The sequence below is a fragment of the Anolis carolinensis genome, chromosome 5 (genome assembly GCF_035594765.1).
Source record: "Anolis carolinensis isolate JA03-04 chromosome 5, rAnoCar3.1.pri, whole genome shotgun sequence".
Classification (NCBI taxonomy): Eukaryota; Metazoa; Chordata; class Lepidosauria; order Squamata; family Dactyloidae; genus Anolis; species Anolis carolinensis.
Window position 1 is genome coordinate 201,081,336 of NC_085845.1, and position 25,972 is coordinate 201,107,307.

Below are 25,972 nucleotides of genomic sequence, written 5' to 3' on the forward strand. Positions count from 1 at the left end.
GGCAGTCTTGAAACATCAAAGAGGACAATAAGCTTGGATTCTTTCCAAAGATAGATAAGAGAACCCAGCTCACACATCTCTTAACTGGAGCTTTCAATGGGGAAGCAATATGGTCACCAAAGGCCCAGATAAAAATGTTAAAATACCCACATTGCCAGTGAATGAAAGTGTTTTAGCTCCAATTAGAACACTCCAGTTAGAACGCTCCAGTTAGAATACTCAAGGGCCAGGGTTTCCCAGTTCTTGGTGTCTATGCAGTTTTTAAGGTTAGCTTTAAGCCTAACTAACTTTTAATCTCTTTTGCTGCCCACCAATATTCTGGTGACACAAGAAAGGTGTATCGCCTTGCTTGTTCTAACAAAACACGGCCACTGTTTGTCCATTGAGCCATGAAGGATTCTCTGGAAGGCCTTCAATGCTACTAATATTGCTAGTAGTTCTAGGTAACTGATGTGTCTCTGAGCATTTTTGTGGCTCCAGAAATCATGGATTATGAGGCTGTTGCAATCCGGTCATGGAGGAGTCCATCATGAGAGAAGTGAATGGTTGTGGAGAGTTAAAGTCTGCACTGCAGCAGATAATGGCTCAGGAGTCCCACTATGAAAGTGACATGATCACTAGTCTCGGTGCTGATAGCCTCTTTGACTGTGTGTCTGACAGGGGATCAAAGACATCCAGGAACCAATGCTGGAGTGGGCACATGTGGAGGCAGGAAAGTGGAGTGACATATACCGTGGACGCCATATGCCTGAGAACCTGGAACTCCCTGGCCTTTCGACAATCATTACTACAGCAAGCCTTGACTGCTGACTGGATGACATCAGGGAGGAAGAACTTTACTCAAGTGAATTCAAAGAGCACCCCAATGAACTTGAACCGGGTGGAGGGAGCTGGATTGGATTTCTCCCAATTGATGATAAATCCTAGGCAGGAGAGTATCACACTGAGGTGGATTAGCAATGTCTCTCTGGAATTTGCTACTAGCAGCTAGTCGTCCAGATTTTTTGGGGGGGGGGGGAGGGGGGGGAGTCAGTGCGATGGACACACAGCATTGTGGAAGTAAGTGTCTTTTAAGTCTATAGTGGCAAAGCAGTCTCTGTAAGAGAGTAATGGAAATATGGACAACATGGTGACCTACAAACACCTGGGGCAAATGAATTTGTTGAGACCCCTGAGATCCAGAATGGGTCTGAGGCTGCTGTCCTTCTTGGGAACAGGAAAGTAGTAGTACAAGGCATTTGGATACTCTTCTTCTGTTACCCTTTCAATGCCACCCTTTTCGAGGAGACTCGATCTCCTGTAGCAAAGCCACTTACTCCAGAGACATGTGGGAAAATGTCAAGTGCCCACACATCTGAGTCTATGGTGGCCCTGATGGCATTGAAGAAGGCAAGATGGTCCATGAAGATGGGTGTAGGATGGCAAGGTATGGCGTTGGTACAGCTGTCGATATCGGCAGCAATGGTATCGAAAGACAAATCGGAGTTACTCTCCATAGTGTCAAATTCATTGACGTGTCTGGCCAGTGTTCCCACTACGCTGGTGTTGTCACTGGAGCTGGAAGGACCTTCTGTTCCCAAACCCGAGGCGCTGAAAGAACATTGACGTTACTGTTGCTATAGCTAGGCAGGGCAGGCGTGTTAAGGTTGGGAACACCACTGGGACCAAAAGGAATACTGGTGTTGGCTCTACTGGTGTTGGCTCTACTCTTTCATAGAGTGAAATTCTTGATTGGACTTCACTTTATCATCAGTTCCTGCATTGAAAAGTTCACTTTCGTCAAAAGGAAGGTCGTATGTGACCTTCCTATCTTCCGTGGACATCCAGAGTGTCAATGGACAAAACCGATAGGGTTAGCCTTGACTACCGTGAGCCAGATTTTGATCTTGACTTCACAGAGGAAGATGAAGGGGTTCTTGAGGTTGAAGGCGCTAGTGACAACTGATACAGGAGGGAATGGGGCCATGCCTCTCTATCCCTTCTTACTTGAGATTTAAAAGCCAAGCAATGGGAGCAAGAGCCCACAATCTGACCTTCTCCATGGAAGAGCAGGCTCTTGTAATGCTCATCTTGCTGTTGCACTGAGTACATCTTTTGAACTTTGTGGTTGACATGCCAAGAGAGTGAGGTGAAGCATCATCAAGAATAGTCTGAGGGCATGGAAAAACTGCAAAGAGCATGCAGTAGAAGTGAGAGCTACTTTATCTGAAGAACTCCTAACTGAAGCAGTGGATGAAAAGGAACTGAGGAGTCTGCCAGCGAGCAGGCACCTTTATGTCCAGGGGAGAGAGGGCGGAGTTACCACCAAAGTTCAAACCACTAAAGCTTTTGGAAGATTCATTAGGGCACTGTGCAGGCCCAGTATAACCCAGTTGTGTGATTATGGAGACCATGAAGAAGAAATTTGTATATACTCCATTGACAGCTTCCCACCCAATATGCTCATTTTTATTTTTTGCTTACTTTGCACATTTGAAAAAGCCAAGTCTCCCAGCAGCCTGTCCAAGTCTTAGAAACCAAGAATTGATCCTAGATCCCCCTGAAGCTTCTTAATTTTGGGCCAAAGCCAAACACAGTTTTATGCAAGGGAACAGGTGTCTAGTACTCATGCAGAATGGAGGAACTGGAGGCAAACCTGAGTTAACAGTTGAACTATTTTCTTTTTTAAAATATAATTTTTATTGAGTTTGGTGATTAACATCAGTATAAAAAAGGGGGGAGGCAGAATGCAAGGAGAGAGGAGAGGGGGGGTGGGGAAAAACGAAGTGTCCATAATAGGAGGGCATGGGGGAAGATAGGAAGGGGGGCTGGAGTAAGGGTGAAGGTGGAAGAAAGGAAGAGGGGAGGGCTCAGCTGGGGGGGGGGGAGAGGTAGAGAGAGGTAGGGATGGGGGGGGGTTAGAAGGAGACTTCCAATCGACTAACTTCCAGTCCATGTTTCACATCAGGTCGTAGTCTCATGTAGGTAGTTGTCTAGTAATGTCCAGTTTGTTTCCTTCATTGGTTGTCCCGTAGATTTTTTGAGAAGAAAGGTCAGTCTGTCCATGTTTCTGATATCCAATAGTTTTTCCATCCATTCTTCTTTGCTGAGATTTTTCCCTTCTTTCCAGTTTCTGGCTAGGACTATTCTAGCTGCAGTAATAGCATAGATAAATAGTTTTTGTTTATTGTCTTTCCCTATTTCTGGGTTGCCAATTTTCTCTATTTGGAAATTGTATAGACCTAGAAGGAAGTATTCGGGTTTACATTCAAAATTAGTTTTGAAAATTCTTTTACATTCTTTATGGATTATTAACCAAAATTTTTTAATTATCTTACATCCCCACCACATGTGGAAATATGAGCCCACTTGTTTTCCACAATGCCAGCAGTTCTTACCGCTGTCTTTATACATAAGGCCTATTTTTTTGGGTGTTATATACCACCTATGTATGGTTTTTAGCCAGTTCTCCTTTAATTCAGTAGAGTAACATAGTTTCATATTCTTATTCCAAATGGTTTCCCATTCGTCCATCATTATCGGTCTTCCAATATTCCTTGACCAGTTTAGCATCGAATCTTTAATTATATTCATTTCCGTATTCCATTCTAATATTTTATTATAGATTAATGTTATAATTTTTTTTTCTCTTTTGAGTAAAGTATCCCAGAAGTTTGTGTTTGTGTTGAAGCCAATTTCCTTATCTCTTTTATAACACTCTTTTAATTGATAGAATTGGAGCCATGTAAAGTTCTTGTACTGTTTTTTAATTTCCTCTATGTCCTTTAAGGGGGGGGCGATTCCCGGCATGTTACCTATTTTAATGACTTCTCTATACGTGGGCCATTTTTGCCACCCTAATAGTCTCCGCTGCGTGGCTTCTAAGGGAGCAAACCAGAGGGGGGTTTTTTCATATAGATATCTCTTATATTTTTTCCAGATTCCAATTAGGGCTGATCTTACAAAATGATTTCCAAATTGTTTATCGACTTTTTCTTTTTCTTGCCATAGGTATCCATGCCAGCCCCAGCGCAAATTGAATCCTTCTATTGTCAGTAGTTTAATTTTTTCTAATTTAACCCAATCTATTGTCCATTCTAGTGCACAGGCATCATGGTATAATTGTAGACTAGGTACATCGAAGCCCCCTCTTTCTTTGGGTGTGATCATGGTGGAGAATTTAATTCTAGGCTTTTTGTTTTGCCAGATGAATTTATTTATTTCTCTGTTCCATTCAGCAAATAGTTTTTTCCCTCTAATAATGGGAATATTACGAAACAAATATAGCAATTTGGGCAGAATATTCATTTTAATAATAGCTATTCTTCCCAAGAGTGAAATCTTCAGATGCTTCCAGCCCTCTATGTCTCTTTTTATCTCTTGCCATTTTGTCCTATAGTTTATTTCTAAAAGTTGGTTATTTCTATTTGTAATCCAAATGCCCAAATATTTAATTTTATTGACGATTTCTAATCCCGCGATCTCTTTTAGTTCATGTTGTCTCTTTTTTGTCATATTTTTTGTAAGTATTGTTGTCTTATTAGTATTTATTTTGAAGCCCGCTAATACGCCGAATTCCTCTATCTTTCTTAGCCAGTTGAACTATTTTCAAATGAAAGCAAGTGTTCAAATGGTTCTTGTCCCCTTTCCCCTCAATATCTATGAAGAAGAGCACATCTCGTACTTTGCTAACTGGAGGAAAAAGAATACAAGAATATTTGCTTATCTCTTATATTCCAAGATAGACCTCTCACAAAAAATGTACTGCTTGTCCCAGCTTTTATGTCGGCATAAAGCAACTGCCATGTAGGAAGTAGGAAATAAGAACAGATCATGCACACCCCCTATGAATTGTGGAAGAAAAACTATACAGAATACAGTTCCATTTGTAGATGACTCATTTACTAGTCATAGATTTTATCCTTGTACATCCTTTTGTAGTACAAATGTTGATTTGCTTACTTATCTACAGTTCTGAATGAATCTTTGGGGGTGCTGTGCTTGGCTGCTCCAGCTGAAGAGGTGATGGGCCACAAGGATATAGAAGGCCCTTTTCATTTTCAGCTGTAGGGTTCACTATGCAGGCTGCATAATAACAATCATCAATCTAGAGAACTGTGCACATCTCTTAAGTAGCAGCATGTCCTACAGTCCAACGTCTGATATTATTACAAGTCTCAAAAGCTATTGTCAGCATCTTGCTCACTGTTCCATTCGATAGTTTGTCCAGAAAGCTCAGATCATTTAATCTGGCAGCCTTGTTAACCTTCAACATCTTTCAATACCAAAAATAAGAGCTTCTGACTAGTCTGAAATGTTCAATTTCCTTCCTTTTGGGGTTACCTGCTTTATTTTTTTCCCAGTTGTAATACACTGGCACTCAGCTCAATGTAATTACATAAGCACATGATGAATAATGCATTCGCAGGCGGCAAGAGACACTTTTCAATTAAGACAAGGAAATAACTTTATATTCTTGCAGAAGAAAACAGGATAGATATAAAATTATCTCTTTTCAGTAATGCAGACTCTAGATGCCAAATGTTCATAGATTCTTAACAATATCTAAAATACTGAAAAAAGCCCAGTTCTGTAGGCTTAAGTAGCAACAGAACCCATCCTTAATGCATGGCTTTTAAAAACTGCTGTCAGAAATGTATCAGGGGCTTCTAAATTTGATCTGAGATTTGGGATTCAGATCAAATTGGGATTTGATCTGTTCGCTGATAGATGGTTTGCCTATCACATCTTCCCTTACAACACAAAACAAATTGGACATATACATGGACAGTTTGACAAACGGCTAGTCTACAGTGAGAACCTCGGAATCTGGTGAATGGCTTGCCTGAACTGAGTCTGTGTATAGAACAGAATCCCCTTAAACATGCATGTGTTTTATCCATGCAAAAGGGTTTCTTTCAGTGATTTCCCCAAGCAAAGGGTGTTGTTGTGGTTCTAGCTCCATGATCAGCCTGTTCACCACATCCTTATAGGCACATATTTTATAGGAATTAAGTCGAACAGTGAAACTGATTCACTGGGTCTTCCAGTAAGAAGCAACCAAAACCATTTTCCGTTATTCACGTCTAATCCTAAAATAGGAACATCATTATTTAGAATGGCAATTATAATAAAAAAAACTTTTCATTTTTAGAGGAAAAAGCAACACAATCACGTTCCCCAGGGAGATTTTTTCTGTTCCTTTTTTCTTCCAAATGCAAGTCTTTTGATCACTGTAATATACAAAGTCTAGAGTTGGAGGACAAATGTGCTGGGAAAAGGAAGGAATTCAGTTATTGTATGAGTGGTACACTTCAACTAGGATCCCAAATACACATGCTTTGAAAACCTACTAAAATCAATTGGCAATACGTATAAACCTGTAGACCGAGACAACTATAAAAATATTGGTGAAGCCAAGAGGCATAAGACTGACTGTGAAGTAATTGTCTGAATGCCTCCAACACATCTTAAACATCTGTGTTCCTCTCTCAGGGGAAACTGTACGATATTTATACAGCTTAGCAATGAAAAAGCTGTTTTTACTGAGTTTGGCTTACGGTAGACAATATAGAAACTCCTCCTATTCCATCCCATGAATCCCCCCTCCTAAGTATCTGCTGGGGCAAAACAAAGTTCTTTTGGCATTAGCAGTTAAGATGGGAAGGAGGACATCAACGACAGTTCTCAAGACATTTCACAAAACGTAAGTTGTGCCACAGAAAATAAGAGTGAAAAAATATGAATAGGATTCCACTTGTGGTGTGCTTTTGAAGAACTGTATTAAGTTTCATCAACTGCTTGAACAGGTCTAGAAAACTAATATCCCAAAAGAGGAGTCATTTGCCTTCTGGTATTTTTATGAAAGCCACTCCCAAAACATTCAGCAGAGCCACTGTTTGCCTATTTGCAACTCTGGGACAATTAGTAATTCTAGCAGCTGCCTCCAGTTCCCAAATGGTAAAGTCATGAAAACCACACAATTTGGCTGAAAAAAGGGGTAAAATAGCAATTAACAGGGTGGAGGAACGAAACTAAATCTTACCGCTAAAACCAAGCAGACAGGATACAGACTACTGCTGTTCATTTCTGGACTTGTTGTACTTTGCAGAAAGCCCACAATAGCAATTAGTGTATTCTTTTGATATCCTTGGAGGATGCCACTTTAAGCATCACAAACAGGTATCAGCAAAACATGTCCTACTTTGCTTGCTTTTAAAGCCGACTGATTAGAGTAAGTCCCCTGGATATAGTAGGGCAGACAAAGAACTGCCCTGTACATTTGCTCCTGTAGCTGACCTTATTTCTATCTTTTGGCCCAAAGAGGCAAAACAAAGTAGTTATCGCTGAACTGGCCAGAGAAAACAACAAGGTGTCATTGAGTTAATTTGTAGGGTGGGTCTCTATGTGGCATATTTCCCACTTCACTGTGCTAGGATGAGAACAATAATCTAGATTCTCCCTTTAAAAGCTCTACTATCTCCCAGCACCAGACTTCCTCTATTGGTGAAGGGCCTTCCTTTATACTGTCTCCAGATTTTCCTCACCGCGTGGGACGTCTGGTCCAGGCCAAACTGCCTAGCAACCTGTGCTGTGTATGAGACTGATGTCTCTGCAAAGGGAATTAGTTTTTAATACCTGTGGAGAATACAAATTGCTACCAGGTAGGACAGATTTCACTCAGATTCACAAATACACATGCCAACATGGGTATGCACGGCCAGGAAAGTCTGAAACTTGAGAATGTCTCTGTAGAATTACAGTGTTATGGTCTTTTACCCCAATCTCACCATGTCAAACTATTTCTTATAGCTAGAAAACTACATTCAGGCACTTTCTTAGATTCATACTGCATGCCTAAGCTTACAAAAATGCCCAAGACCAATTACACTATGTAACAAAATTAGAAAATATTTCTGTTGTTTGAAAGTGTTATTTCCTGTTTGCTTGTGTACTGTAGTGCTTACATACTTTGAAAGCAATTGTTGTACTCCAGAAACTTCATTTTAGTTTTTTTATCCTTCTATTACCTGAAACCCAAAAGTTTGCAATTTTCCTTAATGAAAATATGCCATTTTAACCTTTCAAAAGAAAGGTTTTTGCAGTTTAATAAACATGTTTTTATGACAGACCCAATTAGAAAATGACATTTAAAACCCAGAACAAACATCGTGTTCCACAGTGTTATATTTAAAACTATACCTTTCCCTGGAAAAATAATCCAGGGAAATAACCTAAGGACCACCTTTTTGCCACCATGGCCTGAATGAAACAAGAGGATCTATCAGTTAACTATGGAAGAGTGCTATGCAACAGGTTGTATTGTCATGCACTATACAGAAAATCTATCTAATTGTGGTCTAAGCTTTGATAGATACTGTCATACATTTTACCTGTGTGCTGCAAACTACTTTACAGGTTATAGAATGCCAAATTCAAACATACATTTCTAAGATCCCATAACATTTTTTGTCCTCCACATCAATTTCTATATACCCACAGCTTCTTGTCAATTCCACATTAGTGCAAAGAGTGTATCCTGGACACAACTATAAAAGATATGGGACCAAGTAATGAAGACATTCAATGTTAGGTACGATTGGTTTTGCATTGGTTTCCCAGCTTAATGTATCTTCTTTTAGTGATTTAACTCTATTTAGTTCCTGTTTTATTGCATTTTGTTATTATTTATTTTTTGAGATACCTTATAAAGACTTTATCCTAATAAGCAATTATACATGTATAAATAAAATATGTTTATGCAGACACATAAGTCAAATGTGGCAGTCCTAGTTCCTTGACATGTATAGCCAGTAAGAACAGAAGAACAAGGCTCTGGTACAGGCTCACATAACCAAACTGCTACATGGTCCTTTCTCTTCTGGCCTCTGTATAGATTTTTTTTTTTGGGGGGGGGGGGGCATCTGTAGGGCCACAACTATCTCCCCTGTACATCAGGCTCTGTTTCCAGGCCTACATACTGTGCACTGCAATTTCAGAGTCATCATTGGGTGCTTGTCATCCTGTTAAAAGTCAGGATTACATTTCAACCATCTTAGACTGCAATGTGTGAGGCTTGTCTGGAGAGCTGACTTTATGAAAGACAGATTGATGCTGGTCTTGGATGGAGGGGCCTTTCCACATACACAATTCACACTCATAATTATAATTCCACTTTATTTGCCATTGCTGCATTCTGTGGAATCCCCATTTTGGGAGAAGTGTTTGGCATTTTCAGCCAGATTGTTTGAGTGCTTCATCAAACTAAAAATCCAAAAGCTCAATGAGATGGAGCCATGTGAGCTAAAGTGTTGTCATAATGCAGTAATTCTGTGAATGGGCCACAGGTCCAAGATAAAGTATCCATCAAGATGTTAGGGACTGCAAAACATTCACGGTCCCCCAACTGAGTGCAGAGCCAGAAATATCGTAGGTCTAAGTCACATAGATATCCACTAATGTATCCATTTAAGGCATTTTCTTCCACCTCCTGTTCTTTAAAAAAAAATCAACAAGAAAGCCTATACAAACAGCTAAAAAATGAAAATGAACACCTTGTGTCCACACAACATAGCATTAAGCATCTACTATGGCCTCCACCAAAAACAGTCATAATATGCAGCCAATATCCAAGAGAAATAATGAACTCTAATTCCAGAGCAGAACAGCAAAGAGTGCAGACCTGATGGGAAAGGGCGGATTGTGCTGTACTAATTTTAGTGGGAGGAATGATGCGTGCCAGATTGTTTCCACATGGGACACGGCACAGGTCATTGCTCCTTGCCGCCATCCACTGATCTTTTGGGCTTTGCTCTACCTCCTTTTAAAGTAAGCTCTCCATTATGCATTCCAGACAAAAGGCATGCTTTCGGCTAGCAGGCAAAAGGCCCATTCTAAGATTAGCTGAACTCACTATGTTATTTTTTTTCCTCCAGTCAAGTGTCTTTTTCAAGTATTTCCACAGAAAAACACTGAACTTCAAAGATCAGCAGTGATGAACTATGAGTAAGAACCTCACTTTTGAGATCCCACAGATTCAGAGTAAGGTGGACATGAGTGGAGAGAGGAAAATTCAACAGACCTTCTCTTGCGGGAAATCCTGGATTCCCAAGTAAGATCAGCAAACGTCATGGCATGAGATTGTCATAGAAAACATTTCCCATGATTGAGATGTTGTTCTCAATTCACTACTGATTATAGATGACCTTATTTGAATACTGCTTTAGTCTGAAGCAAGATTCATAATGAACAGTTGCACAATTCTGGCTCTGATCTAATTTATTTTAGAGTATATTGGGGGAAAACAGCACAGGCCAGCTGTATTTTTCCAGAAGCAAATATATTTCCCATAGGTAAAAAAAATAAGGGGATCCATAAATAATAGGCAATAAAGTGCCCATTGTTGATATGACACATTTAAACCATGCCTCTCTTGTCTAACCATGAAAATATACGAACAGAAATATTGGATCAGTCCCAAGAACTATCTAATCCAATATTCCATTCCTATTGTGGCCAAAAGATTCATATGGAAAATTCAAAAACATTTTAACTGATTAGATGGAAACAGTCCATCAACAAAATCTGATGATCAGCTAAAAAGTAAAAGTTAGTTTGCCCATGATAAGCCTTATATGAGTCCCTCTTTAAGTCCCTGTGTGCTCAAGGAAAGTCAATGGAAGAGGGGAAACAGAAAAAGGAAGTTGGAAACAGGCCCAGACTGCAGGATTGTTAGAGGAGTTAAGATGTAATGACCTAAAAAAGCTGTTTGTAGCAAAAGACAACAAAAGAAAGTAGATTAAGAAGAAGGGGCGTCAAGGTTTAAGAAAAAAAGGATGTGCTGTAGAGAAAGTGAGACTCGCAGATTCTTCCTGATGCTGTTGGACTGCAGCTACAACCTGTCCTCATCGCTGCCAAGGTTTGCCATGGGGCCTGGGAGGGCCATATGATCCCTACCCCTGTATTATAGGCAAGAATGGGAGAGCCAATGAAAAACACTTTAGGACCATGGAGGTGGAGCAGAACAAGAGGTATTCCAAATATTCCAATCAGCAAGCAACATCTTTGTTCAGGTACTATCATAACTTGGGACAGAGGGATGAACGCCAAGAATAACAGAATTCAAATCTGAACAGAGAACATGAGAAAAGACCAAGTAAGCAACAAAAACTAGGTATCCTGGAGAAGCAAGAGAAGTACAAAACCATAGTAGTTTCTAAAAAGAAGATCAGTAAGCCAACTTTCACAAAGACAGCAGGGAATGCCATTGGGGTGGGTCTGTTAGAAACAAAGCCTGTGTCATCTAAGTAGGCAATATTTTAAGAAGCTTCTGGACTGTGGGTGGTCAAGTTATGAGCATGGATTTTTCACTTGAAACCACTGAGGGTTATGTAGAATTAAAGGTCATAAAAGAAGTCCTATCTCTGTTTACTTGGTAACTGCCTTTCTGGTCCTTAATAGGTCTCCACCCGCTCTCTCGGTGGCTGGCATGTTGCGAAGGACAAAGAGCCTGTTCTAAGCCCTCTAAGCTGTGTGTCTGCACAAAGATTTGTGGTCAAGGGACAGATGTGGTGAACTGACAGTTATATTTCAAACCAACCCTATTATTTGAGATGGAGGGAAGAGGCCAACTGCCCAGTGGCACATTTCCTCCTTGCCCACCCACAAATCTCTCACATTTTGGCCCATAGCTTCTCTGCAGGTACTTTCTTTAGCTATAGGCAAGCAATTCTACAATTTAATTTTCCCTCCCCAAACAACCATATTGGGGCAATGAAAAATCATTAATGCCAAATGTTATCTTGTGATGTAAGAAGCAATGGAAAATCCAACTCCCCCAGCAATGCAATTACAACATCAAGTGCAGCTGCTTGTGCGGAATTATGGGCCTAATTTGGCAGCCTGAAGATAAAAGCTGGAAAAGGCAAAAAGAAGGATAAGGTCTGCCCTTCATCTACTGATTGTTCTAGATTACAGTTTTGTTTAGAAAATACTAGCCTTCCATGCTTAATTTGGAGAAATAGTTTCTGTTCTTCATTTCAACCAATGGATGGAGTTAGTAATATGCATTTGACTGCAACCTGATATGAAATACAAGATAACAATGTTTGCCTCAATGCCATAAAAACCCTACCAATTTATTTATTTATTTACAACATTTTTACCCAGCCTTTCTCACCCGAGGGGACTCAAGATGGAATGAAAACATTGTCTTGCCCCACCAGTTTCATTACAACAGCCTTTTTACTTTATTTCAAAGAGATTGATGTATATCTATACCCAACTAGCCTTCTCATTTGCTCTCGAACAAAGGGTTTTTTTGACTTTGCAAACCTGTGATTGTTTTTCAATCTCACAGGTGCCTCTTATCAGATGAAAACATGATAGTATAAATGCCCATATTCCAAAAAATGTGCTTGTACTACTATTTTAGAGACATGCTTGGTCTTTCTTATTCTCATGAGTTTTGTATTATATGTAGAGGAGATTAAGACAATATTAAACTGGATGTTATATTTAACACTGCATGAATTGGAGGAGGCTTTGACCTGAAGAAGTAACATTTGTAAATATTTTTCAGAAGAGTCCAAAAGAAAGGAAATGTTAGTAGGAATAGGAAATCAGCTAAATCATGAAGCTGCCTAAGCAACAAGCTGAAATGAATACATTCTGCAAGGGATGGCCTTGTCTGGAAAGGAAGCGAAGGTCGGCTCTTTTAAGATGCTTGGCAGAAGTTAATTTTTGGATTCACTGTACCAAAAGATATAAACATAGCATTTTTGTTTGTCCAATACGCCAGCGGAAACAAGAGGAAACGTTCATGCCAATATGGTGCTTCTTTGCCTTTTCAGATAATAAAAAATCTCTTATTTCAATATGCATTCCCTATTTCTATGTATAGTTATGAAAAATTGATAATTTTTAAAAAGTCTGATAGGAAGAAAATCAACTCATTTCAGATATATCACTGGAGAAAAGTTATGTGGATATCATATAGACAGAGAGACAGAGACAGAGTCATATCAGATTTGAGATCTCTCTGCAAGGCAAGACAACTAAACAAGTCAATTTTATTCTGGCCATATCATGAGAAGACAGTAGGAAAAGGAGAAGACTACCTTCCAGATGAAGAGACTTCCTCAAAGAAGCCATGACTGCCCTAGGTCCGTAACATTTATGTAACATTTGTTACATAAAGTACTGTCTGAAGTTGCAAAGAGGTTTAATAACGGCTGAGGTTCTTCTAGACAGGGGGGAAATCTTTTAAATCCCACCGCTGCCACCAAATTGCAAAGATGTCAGGAAGGGAGAGAAATCTTTTTTAAAAATCCCACCACTAACACCAATTGCGGAGATGTGGAGGAGCCTCTATTAATTAATTATATTTATATTATTGTTATATATTTTATATCCACTGCCACCAATCATCAAAGATGTTTTATTTAAAAGCTGCCACCAGAGGTAAAGATGTTTATAAGGTGGCCTCCAGATTTTAAGGGGATTATCAACTCTTGCCACCACTATGGCATGATATAGCCACTGGCTACTTAGAGAGGAGACTTTTAAAATTTTATTTTTCTTCTTTCTTGTTTGCTTTTGATGGTAATATAGATTTCAGAGACTGAGATGTTAAAAAAAAATAACAACACGCTTATTCAGGCACAAGCTTAATGGTTACAGTAACTTTTTTAGAGGCACTTGAACTAACCGTTGCAAAGCTATATTGAGGTGTTTCAAATTCCTTAAAATATCACTTCCTTCTTTACTGCTTTAACCTATAGTCACCCTGTGAATTTCAATCACAGACTATCTGTTCCTTATCTGGAAACGACTACCTTAAAATAAGCCACCAAACATATTTTAAACTGACTCAAAATCAAACATTTGAGCCACCCTGATCCCTTCACTGAGGATCAGTCTTGACTGCACCTCCTTAGGGCACAGACTAACTTAAAATAAGTCACCAAACTTATTTTAAATTGACTCAAAATGACTAATTGAGTCTCCCTGATCCCCTAACTTAGGATCAGCCTTCCCTGTGCTTCAACAGAACACAGACTAAAACTCTCTTCAAAACATTCCCTCCTTTTCTCTATGGCAACCTGCCTCAGAATGCTGAGCTGGCTACCATCCCCCACGCACTGGTACCCTGTTTCCCCTAAAATAAGACATCCCCAAAAAATAAGACCTAGTAGAGGTTTTGCTGAATTGCTAAATATAAGGCCTCCCCCAAAAGTAAGACCTAGCAAAGTTTTTGTTTGGAAGCATGCCCGGTGCCCACCAAACAAAACACCATAGCATGCAGGATTGGTAAATGCACATACCAATTGTATATGGAAATAATAGTAGTAACAAGAAATTCTTGACAGAAGTCACAGTCTGTATGGTTTAGTTATATTGCTTTGTGATGACAACTAATGTACAGTATAGAATAAATGTTCATTATTTTGTTCAACAATAAATGTGAATTCTTCTTCATGGAAAAATAAGACATCCCCTGAAAATAGGACCTAGCGCATCTTTGGGAGTAAAAAATATTATAAGACACTGTCTTATTTTCGGGGAAACATGGTAACTCTAATACTCACCTTTTTAAAACACAGTTAAACATGACTTTTAAAACGCAATTAAACATGACCTCTGTAAACTAAAAAATTCACACTTCGTTACAGAAGTATTTTATATTACTAATTTTATATTACTAATAATATTGCAATATAGTTGTATAATATAATATATTGTATGTATATATACTTGTAAACCGCCCTGAGTCCCCTTCGGGGTGAGAATGGCGGTATATAAATGTCGCAAATAAATAAATAAATAAATATTTTGCAGAATGAAAGAAAAGGGGGAAAGTGGTAATTTCTATTAAAGCACAACACAGAAAAAGGACATGTATCTCTCTTCAGTACTTGCAAGATATACAATAAAACATTTTCAGTCGTTTTATCCCCCTCCCTTCCTGAATAACATGGCTACTTCTTTAAATATGACTACAAGGATGCTTCCCTCTCATGCCACAGAATTTTAATTGAGTCACCCAGTTAAGGAAAACCACAGCGTAACCATCTAGATTGCGTAAAAAGCTACTGAAACAACAGATATCAACAACATTTTTGGTAGAAATTTTAAAAATCACAACTACCATATGATAAGGTAAATAACCTCTGTAAAGGGATTGGCAACTAGGGTGGGTTTGGGAACCACTATTTTGCAACTGGGACCCTCTGGGGGTCACACAAGCCACAAAACCAGAAGTTAGTTAAAGTCCACTTGGGTTTGAGAAACAAAGGGTTTTTTTCTGTCTCACATAAATCATCATGGGAGGGCACAATCAGTTTAGGTAAACTGTGTCTTCTCCTATTGCAACGTTCTTGGCTAGAAAAAAGGTGGAGCAGGTGTCTCAAATGATTAAGGTCCACAGGAAACAGCCATAGGGCTGCTATTGCCCTAGGCTGCACTTACTACGTGTGCTAAAAGTGAGAATAAGTCCCACTCACACTTTTAAAGAAACAGGCCTAAGAAAAATGAGCTGTAGATTTTTTAGTGGAATTAATACAGGAATGCTGCTGCAAGGAAACATGTTTAATGTAATTTAGGCTGAAGCCTCCTGAATGCTTTTGGTGTACTTGTTAAGCAACTTTAATTCTTAGGGTGGGGTTGGACATGATGAGAAGAAAGCATACCTTTTTATTTAAGGAGGGAATGGAGAAATCATCTGTGGTGAGGAAAGAAAAAATATTTCACACCCAAACACAGAACACCCTCTACACAGTCATATTTTTCCAGCAATCAAAGACTAATAGACTTCCCATGCAGAACTATAGGTGATGATGGTTCCATAGTTTAGTCCAGAAGCAGCTCCATAAAAGGACCATGAACAACTAGATCAGAATTTCAGAACATTTTCATGTATGCCACCTTGTGTTGATGTCATTGCATTGCAGTTACAGGAACTTGGTAACTACAATGAACTTTGTTGCACATTTCGTTTTAAGACATACTTTCCCCCAACATCAAATGCTGCAAAAACAATCTATGCCCAAAATTCAGCTGCCGATGTGTTTTCTCATTGATAGTCACTGGCAAGGGTGGTCCCAGTAGCTTCTATTGAGGAAGGAAAAGCAATTTGACTACCACTTCAAAACAAAACAGTAGAGTCTCACTTATCCAACCTTTGCTTATCCAACGTTCTGTATTATCCAACGCAGTCTGCCTTTCAGTAGTCAGTGTTTTTGTAGTCAATGTTTTCAATACATTGCAATGTTTGAGTGCTAAATTTGTAAATACAGTAATTACTACATAATGTTGTATTGAACTACTTTTTCTGTTGATTTGTTGTAAAACATGATGTTTTGGTGCTTAATTTGCAAAATCATAACATCATTTGATGTTGAATAGGTGTCTTCTTAACCCCTCCTTATTATCCAACATTTTCACTTATCCAACATTCTGCTGGCCTGTTTAAGTTAGATAAGCGAGACTTTACTGTACCTTGAACCTTGCAATAGCTGATGCCTCCATACCACCCCACTATGCAGCACTACCTGCATTCCTGAATGAAGACACAGAGCTGGGCTCTCCAAAAGAGACAAAGGTGACTTACAAAAAAACTTGTGCTCTTTGAGAGAAGGGTGGGCAGTCACAGAAGGTCCAGGGGGTGTTCCATTCATCTTTTAAACAGAAAAGAATGCTTTCTTCCACCACCCACAGATTTACAAGGAAGTATAAGCTGTTAAATCTATCTGTCTCATGTGTATCCCTGTTCAACACACTTTCTCCTTAGGATGCAACATCTAATTAATCTAATGGATTCCCCTCTGATAATTAGGGTTGACCTTTCTTATTTGATCAGTGCACACAAAATTTATATCATGTACAAAATTGTTAAACTTGTGATATACAAAATTACTTCAGGTTAGATATAAAAGTTGAATATGAAACAGAAATGAATTTCATGTTTAGACTTGGCCCCACCTCCAAGATATATCATGTACCCATACGCAAATACAGATACTCCAAAATTAGGGGGAAAATGAACTCCAAAACATTCAAGCACTGAGATAAGGAATACTCAATCCGTACTGCCATCTTCTACTGACATCTAGTGAATGAAAACCAAATTACAATCCACACTCATTCTGAGGCAAAGATGACTCAAAAGGTGACTTTGTCAGTTCCTTCCTCTGGAATATCTCCTATAGCACCTAGTATTCGCGGATGACCTCCCATCTGAGTATTAACCAGGGCTGACCTTGCTTAGCTTCCCAGATTAAACAGGATCTGGAACATTTAGAGGTCTATTTACCAAGTCATTATACAGTTTGCATAGTAAACTTGGGGAAGCAGTTGTGGAGACATTTCCTAATATTTTCCAGAATACCTTGTCAAAAACCTTTTTCTTGCAGCGTCTAGTTCATTAACAAATTTCATTTTAAGCTCATGGTTCATCCACTTTCGATTTAGAGTGCCAAAAAACCTGAGAAGATGCAGGCTGCACTATGTATGTCTTGGACTGTGTACATAGTAACAAAAGTCAAGCAGTTTGAACAAGGGTCAGTTGGACTAAGTTGAAAAATGAAAACGTGTGTTTTAAAATCTTGTATGCAAAGACAATTGTATTTTGTTGCCTTTCTTCTTAGAAAATCAAGAACCCAAAAAGAACTACAATTTTTTCCCATTTGGAAAGGAACTTATGCATGATCTGTATGTTCTGTACTCTTCCCATAGAATCATCTTTAAACAGTGAGTTGCTGTGAGTTTTCTGGGGCTGTATAGCCATGTTCTATTAGCATTTTCTCCTGACGTTTCACCTGCATCTATGGCAGACATCCTCAGAGGTTGTAACCCTGAGGATGCCTGCCATAGATGCAGGCAAAACGCCAGGAGAAAATGCTTATGGAACATGGCCATACAGTTCAGAAAACTCACAGCAACCCAGTGATTCAGGCCATAAAAGCCTTCGACAACTTCTTTAAACATTTTGCCTTTTATAAAAAGGATAGAATGAATATAAATGAAACTGACAGAAAATACATTTTTGTAAGTTTCTTCTACTTTGTTAATGATTTTGCTATAAAATGGATGATTGGCTTTAGTGTTTTCTATTTTAAAGCTCACCATAAGCAGACGCAAGTATTGGCACTCATAAAAACTAACACAGTGTTCTTTCAAACTACCTTTTCTGGAAAGTAAACTAAAGCTAGTATTAATAACAACAGTATGTTTTATAATGTTGCTGGGCTTTTCAATAGCAGTTGAACCAAACACCAGTTGATAGCAAAAGTCGGTTATATATAAATGTCATCTACAAAGAAGTAATTGTGAGTGTGCATGTGTATACACACAGATATATGTGATAATTAGTTAACCAGAAACCCTAATGAGTCATTTTCAGTCAGCATAGGCCAGGAGTCCTCAAATTTTTAAAGCAGAGGGCCGGTCCACAATCGTTCAGACTGTCGAGGGGCCGAATTATCATTTGAAAAAAAAAATTGAACAAATTCCTATGCACACTGCATATGTCTTATTTGCAGTGCCAAACAACAACAACAATGAAAGAACAATAAGGTAAAGGTAAAGGTAAAGGTTTCCCCCTGACGTTAAGTCCAGTCATGCCCAACTCTGGGGGTTGGTGCTCATCTCCATTTTTAAGCCAAAGAGCCGGCATTGTCCGCAGACACCTCCAAGGTTATGTGGCCGGCATGGCTGCATGGAGCACCGTTACCTTCCCGCTGGAGCGGTACCTATTCATCTACTCACATGCATGTTTTCGAACTGCTAGGTTGGCAGGAGCTGGGGATAACAGCGGGTGCTCATTCCGCTCCCGGGATTTGAACTTGGGACCTTTCGGTCTGCAAGTTCAGCAGCTCAGCGCTTTAACACACTGTGCCACCAGGGGCCCCTGAAAGAACAATACAATATTTAAAAATGAAAACAATTTTAACCAACATAAACCTATCAGGATTTCAATGAAAAGTGTGGGCCTGCTACTGGTCAATGTGATAGTCAAGTGAATTAAGATTGTTATTGTTGTGTGCCTTCAAGTCATTTCAGACTTTGGGCGAGCCTAAGTCTAAAATTAATTATTTATTTATTTACTACATTTATTCACTACATTTATATCCCACCCTTCTCACCCCAAAGGGGACTCAGAGCAGGTGTATGTACATACAATATATTATATTATTAGCATAACACAATATTAGCATTATATATTACGATACTGAACTATACCACTATACTGTAATACTATATGTAATATATAACATATAATTAATATTATTATATGGTATTATTATTATTAGTAGTAGTAGTATTATATTGTATAACATTATAATATTTTTATCAGTATTAAATGTATTATATTATTAAAACTGATATAAAATATTATATTATAAAACTGAGGGCGGGGGCCAGGTAAATGACCTTGGAGGGCCGCATCCGGCCCCCAGGCCTTAGTTTGGGGACCCCTGGCATAGGCTATGGCTGTCCAGATGTCAAGAGATCGTGGTAGTCACAGTCCAACCACACTTGGAGCACCTAGCGTAGATAATATTCTACTACACAGAGTAGTAATCTGACTCAATGTCAGGCAGCTTTTTGAGACCGGTTTTCTCACTGTTTCATATCTACAGTCTCCCCACATAGTTAGGAATGAATTACACCCTTGAGAAGCACCTAAGAGTTGCGAGAGGAACTAAGAGAAAGTGACTGGACAAGAAGCCCAACCCTGAAAAGAGGAAGCACCGTTTGAAAGTGTTTAAGAAGACAGAGTGATGTACACTGGAAAGGGATGACAGGCAAAACAAGATTGCCTGAAGCAACTGGAATGGGGAAAGAAAGAACAAGGTGTGCTTTCATTCTCCATTCAGCTATCTTTCTTTAGGGGTCTAGGTCCCTCCCCCCCCCCACACTCTCTCTCCCTCTCCCTCTCCATGTCTGGGTCCCTCCTACACAACATTCATCTCCCTCAGTCAGGTATGTGTATTTTCATTCTCTCTACAATCTCTCTCACTGTCCTGGGAGGAAACTGAGCAAAGGAAAACGTGTCCTCTGCGGAATGGATGTTCTATTGGATTTTTAAAAACCATGGAGTCATGCCGATTTTGCTTCTACTTTACATTCTGATTCTTGATGAAGTTACCCGGTATTTACTCGAGTCTAACGCGCCATCGAATCTGATGTGCACCTCAATTTTCAAAACCCTGAAATCAAAAAAACTATTTTGCTGGCGAATGTAATGTACAGCAGCAAAAAGGTGCATTCTTTGTAATATGCCCATTACAGTTGCTGCTTAGAATTCATTCTTTAAAAACAATTGTGTTGGAACGCCAAAGCTTTCAGCAATGGGGGAAAAAAACCTTGAGGTGAATCTATGCTGTAGAATGAGTCCACTTTAACTACCTTTATGTATGGAGTCATGGGAACTAGAGATTTGCAAGGTTTTTAGCCTCCTCTGCCAAAGAGTGCTGATGCCTCATCAAACTACAAATCCCCAGATTGCATAGCATTGAGCTATGACAATTAAATTACAAATGACATTTCTCAAATAGAAGTTCCAGATACTCCTGAAGCAGCTTCCCCTATTGCTTTGGCTCAGCACTAAGATTACCCTAAATTAAAACCAGAGGGTTTTTAATAATCTATCCCGTTTTTATTATGATTTTACCATTTATGTGTTTTAAATGCAATTTTTTACCTGTATTTTTGTTTTAATTGACATATTGTATTACTGCTTTGTCTTTTTATAGTGTGATTTGTATTATGTTGCCTATGTTTTGTTCTATGTTGTTTGGGCCTCTGCCCCATGTAAGCCGCCCCGAGTCCCCGCGGGGAGATGGTGGCGGGGTATAAATAAAGTTTTATAATTATATTATACACAAATCTAATGTGCAACCTAATTTTGGCAAGGTAATTTAGCCAAAAAAGGTGAGTGTTAGGTGTAAGCACTATGACAAATATTTTGATATTGTTCCCAATACCAGTGTACCCATGGGACCAAGAAATGAAGAATTCTATGATCTGGATATTTGGGTGACGTAGCAGAATGAAGAGAGGGATGACTGAAGAATACAGAGCAAGCTACCCTAGATTATACACAACACACCTTTGCTTGGTCTTTTGTATTGCAACAAAATATGACATAAAGAAAATGAGAGTTGCTTTTAAGGAATAACACATGAAAAGGTTGGTAGGAATACATCTTGCACAGTTAGAAAAATAATGAAATCCAAGTTCTACCCACCTAACAGAATGACATAATCAAGACCTGAGTCTGCAGAATGGATTGTACAACTTCAGATTGTGAGTGCAAAAACGTCTGGATTCTCCCCAAGTGGAAAAATAAACACACCTCCTCTCCTCCTCACACACAGATGGATGGACATGAACATACAAGTAAAACACTAGCAGCACAGATAATAGCTGGGTTAAACTATTTCTACTTAGTAAAGAAATGTGTTTTGAATTTTTTGCTAGGATGCTATAAAAGTGGAATGCCCAGAAATGTAAAACCCCACCTGCAATAACAAGATATGCTCAAACTTCTGCCACTTCATTCTGCTCTACTTGCAGCAGAGCAGGACCACAGACTGTTTTAAAGGTGATGTCATGCCTGAAAGAAAACCATAGGGAGTACAGTTCCACATGAAACTAACTTTAGTAAGCCACTCTGGGTGTAGTTTCTGAGGAGATATTTAAACAGACATTACTTCTCCTTCATGTACTCCACTTGCAGACAAGGGCTGCTAAGATTATCTCCCATCTCTATGGACTATTATATTTGAATAATCAGGAATTCACATTTAGTATTTACTGTCAACTCTCTGTTGTTATGAGCCTTCCAAGCATTTCTGACTTATGGCAACTCTAAGGTGAAACTTTCGGGGAGGTTCCTGGCAAAATGTGTTCACAGAGGGTTACATTTGCCTTCCTCTGAATCCGAGGGGTGCAACTTGCCCATGGCCAACCAGTGAGTTTAATGGCTAAGCAGGGATTTGAACCTTGATGTTGAATCATAATACAATCCAATTCTCAAACCACTATACCACACTGGCTCTTTCACTTTGCCTTCTTTTAAAATAAAATAAAAGAACCCAATTCAATTTTTTAAAATGCTGACATTTTAATTGATCTGTATCAACACTAGTTGATACAAATCAATCAAAAGAAATAGGCTATAGACTACCTTGAAGACTATCAAGCATTAGTAAGCATTTTTGGAAATATGTCCACTTGCATCTGACCAAGTTGACTAGTGAACACAAAAGCTTCTGCCAATCAAGACTAGAAAACGAATCCCTAAAACTCCAGTATTCAATACCTCTATATTAATTCCAGGTACCCAATCCATCCATTCCTCTGCTGTCTTGTTTCTCGTTTTGAAAAAGTTGTGTAAAATGAAACAGCCATGGCCAGAGGAAAACCTGTAACTGTGCTGTTGTTCTTCAGAAAGTTCTGCAGTCAGTTCTGAGTGAAACTGCACGGGTTTCTTGAAAATGCAGTTTTTAAACATATTATTATTATTATTATTATTATTATTATTATTATTAATTTATTTACTTTTCTCCCACTTTTCTCCCACATGTGGGACTAAAAGCAGCGTACAAAAACCAAAAGAAGACAACCACATGATACAGTGAGTTTTTGATCTTAGTTTTAATTTGATGATAGGTTTTAATTGCTGTTTTCATATGTAGGATTTTCCGGGGATTTTATGTATTTGTTTAAGTGATTTATTGTAGGTTTTGTGTTAATGTTCTTTCTTCTTCATTCACATAGTCGCGTCCAACTCTTTGTAACCTCATGGACCAGTCCACACCAGAGCTCCCTGTCGGTCGTCGCCCCCCCCCCCTCCAGTTCCTTCAAGTTCATGCCAGTCACTTCAAGAATACCGTCCATCCATCTTGACCTTGGTCGGCTTCTCTTCCTTTTTCCTTCCATTTTCCCCAGCATCATGATCTTTTCCAGGCTTTCCTGTCTTCTCATGATGTGGCCAAAATACTTCAACTTTGCCTCTAATATCCTTCCCTCCAGTGAAGTTATTTCCTGGAGGATGGACTGGTTGGATCTTCTTGCAGTCCAAGGCACTCAGGATTTTCCTCCAGCACCAAAGTTGAAAAGCCTCTCTCTTCCTTCACTCAGCCTTCCTTATAGTCTAGCTCTCACATCCATAGGTTACTATGGGGAAGACCATTGCTTTCACTATGCGGACCTTCGTTGCCAGTGTGATGTCCCTGCTCTTCACTATTTTGTCGAGGTTGGCCATTGCTCTCCTCCCAATAAGTAAATGTCTCCTGATTTCCTGGCTGCAGTCTGCATCTGCAGTCATTTTAGCGCCTAGAAATATAAAGTCTGTCACTGCCTCCACATTTTCTCCCTCTATTTGCCAGTTATCAATAGGTGTGGCTGCCATGATCTTGGTTTTCTTGATGTTTAACTGCAGCCTGGCTTTTGCACTTTCTTCTTTCACCTTGGTGATAAGGCTCCTCAGCTCCTCCTTACCTTCAGCCATCAGAGTGGTATCATCTGCATACCTAAGGTTGTTAATGTTTCTTCCAGCAATTTTAACTCCGGCTTTGGATTCGTCAAGCCCCGCACATCGTTAGTTAATGTTAGTTGTGTAAAAATTTTAAATTTAAAAGGAAAAAGAAGCTTGGTGCATCGGTGGCTAAACCATCTGTGCAATGGAAAAATACAATAGAAGTCTTCAATAGACAGCAAAAAAATAAATAAATAAAACAGAGTACCACCAAGACAACTTGTGCTTGGCTGAAAACTCCTTGCTAATTCGCAGTGGAAACCATGCTGATAAAACCCGTCATCATGTAAAGGAAATAAGACGAAAACAGAAGAAAGCAGAACGAAACCTCTGCCAATTGTGGAGACAATTGTGCTTTGTGGCTGACAAGAACTGGCTTAAAGAGGGAGCAATGATTCAGAAACTGTTACCTGGGAAGAACCTGTGCATAATGATGGTCTGAATCATTGCTCCCTCTTTAAGCCAGTTCTTGTGAGCCACAAAGGACAATTGTCTCCACAGGCCCTTGTTGATCAGGAGACACTGACCTGAAAAGTCACCTCAGGGGGAAAAAATTAAACGCGTTGGTCAGACCATACCTGGAATCACACTGTGTCCAATTCTGGGCACCGCAGTTGAACAGAGATGTTGACAAGCTGGAAGGTGTCCAGAGAAGGGCGACTAAAATGATCAAGGGTCTGGAGAACAAGCCCTATGAGGAGCAGCTTAAAGAACTGGGTATGGTTAGCCTGCAGAAGAGATGGCTGAGAGAAGACATGATAGCCATGTTTATGCCTTCCCCAACACTTTAATGGGATAATGGTTTTGTATCATCCTCTCCCCGACTGTATCTGCTACTACTAGCACTTTTATGGCCCAGTTCTTTTTAGGAGCCAACCCAGGATTTTATCAAGCATGTTTGTTTTATATGATTTTATTTGTTTTATGACTTGCTTTATTGTTGATTGATTTTGTGTTATTGTTGTGTTTTATATTGTCTGTTTTGCCTGGGCTTGGCCCCATGTAAGCTGCCCCGAGTCCCCTTGGGGAGATGGGGCGGGGTATAAAAATAAAATTATTATTATTATATGTGAAGTGAAGTCATAAGGAAGCCCAGCTTATCTGTCAGAACGTGTCTCCCACTACGACCCATCTCGAAGCTTAAGATCATCAGATGAGGCCCTGCTCATGGTCCCGTCAGCCTCACAGGTGCGGCTGGTGGGGACGAGAGACAGGGCCTTTTCAGTAGTGGCTCCCCGCCTATGGAACGCCCTCCCCAGTGAAGTCAGGCAGGTTCCCTCCCTCCTATCCTTCCGTAGGAAGGTTAAAATTTGGTTGTGGGGCCAGGCATTCGAATAAGAATCAGCAGTATATATTATTATGTACGCCAGAACTCAATTGACAGACCCAATCTTTTGAACTTGAACACACCCATTTGTATTTCAGAATGTTTTTATGAATGTTGATGTAAGTTAATAATTTTTAATCTGATTTATAGTGTATTTTATAATTTTTATATGTGTGTTTATTGTAAGCTGCCCTGAGTCCCCTCTCGGGTGAGAAGGGCAGGATATAAATGTTGTAATAAATAAATAAAAAGCAAGCTTGTTTTCTGCTGCCCTGGAGACAAGGACATGGAACAATAGCTTCAAACTACAGGAAAGGAGATTCCACCTGAACATTAGAAAAAACTTCCTAACTGTGGGAGCTGTTCAGCAGTGGAACTCTCTGCCCCGGAGTTTTGGAGGCTTTTATGCAAAGGCTGGATGGCCATCTGTCAGGGGTGCCTTGAATGCGATTTCCTACTTCTAGGCGGGGGTTAGACTGGATGACCCATTAGGTCTCGTCCAACTCTAGGATTCTATGATTCTAACCCCTCCCGATTTTTTTCTGTCTAGAGGCCTGATGCCACAACATTGAAAGCGGTGTCAAAGCGCCTTAATAACACAGCCCGAAGCGCGAGGCCTCCTCTTACCGCCGGCCTGAGGCCTGCTGGGCCCCGCAGGGGGTCTCCGCCAGCGACGCTAGGCCCCGCCCGGCCTTGTTGTCGTTTTCCTCCGCGCTGCTGCTCCGCCTGAGAGCCGCGCGGCTGGACCTCCGCCTCAGAGGGGGCTTCTCCGCCCCGGGAGGCTTCCCCTCCGCCTCCACCATCCCGGTGGGCGAGACCAGACTCGCCATCCCTTCCTTCCTTCCTCAGGCCGGGAGAAGAGGAGTTAAATGGCGGCGGAGGCCACAAAGTGGTTTGAAAATGGCGGCGGGAGCGGCCTCAGCCAATCGGCGTCGCTTGCCTGTTGCTAGGAGACGCAGAGCGCAGCCGCCAAAGCCGGACCGAGAGGAGAGAACAGCGGAGGGGGCGGGGCTTTGGTTTGAAATATGGCGGCGGGAGCGGCCGCAGCCAATCAGCGTCGCTTACCGGTTGCTAGGAGACCGCTGAGAACTAGAGGCCTAACATCAAGGCCTTGAGTTTGG

At 40.0% G+C, this 25,972-nt stretch overlaps 1 protein-coding gene across 1 annotated transcript in view; it reads right to left on the minus strand.

Moving 5' to 3' along the window:
- net1 (neuroepithelial cell transforming 1) overlaps nt 1–25,738 on the minus strand; it is an 81,891-nt gene extending 56,153 nt beyond the window's left edge. Inside the window, exon 1 of the mRNA XM_003228815.4 lies at nt 25,479–25,738. Coding sequence (XP_003228863.3) covers nt 25,479–25,681 — 203 coding nt within the window. The 5' untranslated portion in view covers nt 25,682–25,738. The remainder of the gene's footprint in view (nt 1–25,478) is intronic.
- Nucleotides 25,739–25,972: the final 234 nt, after the last annotated feature.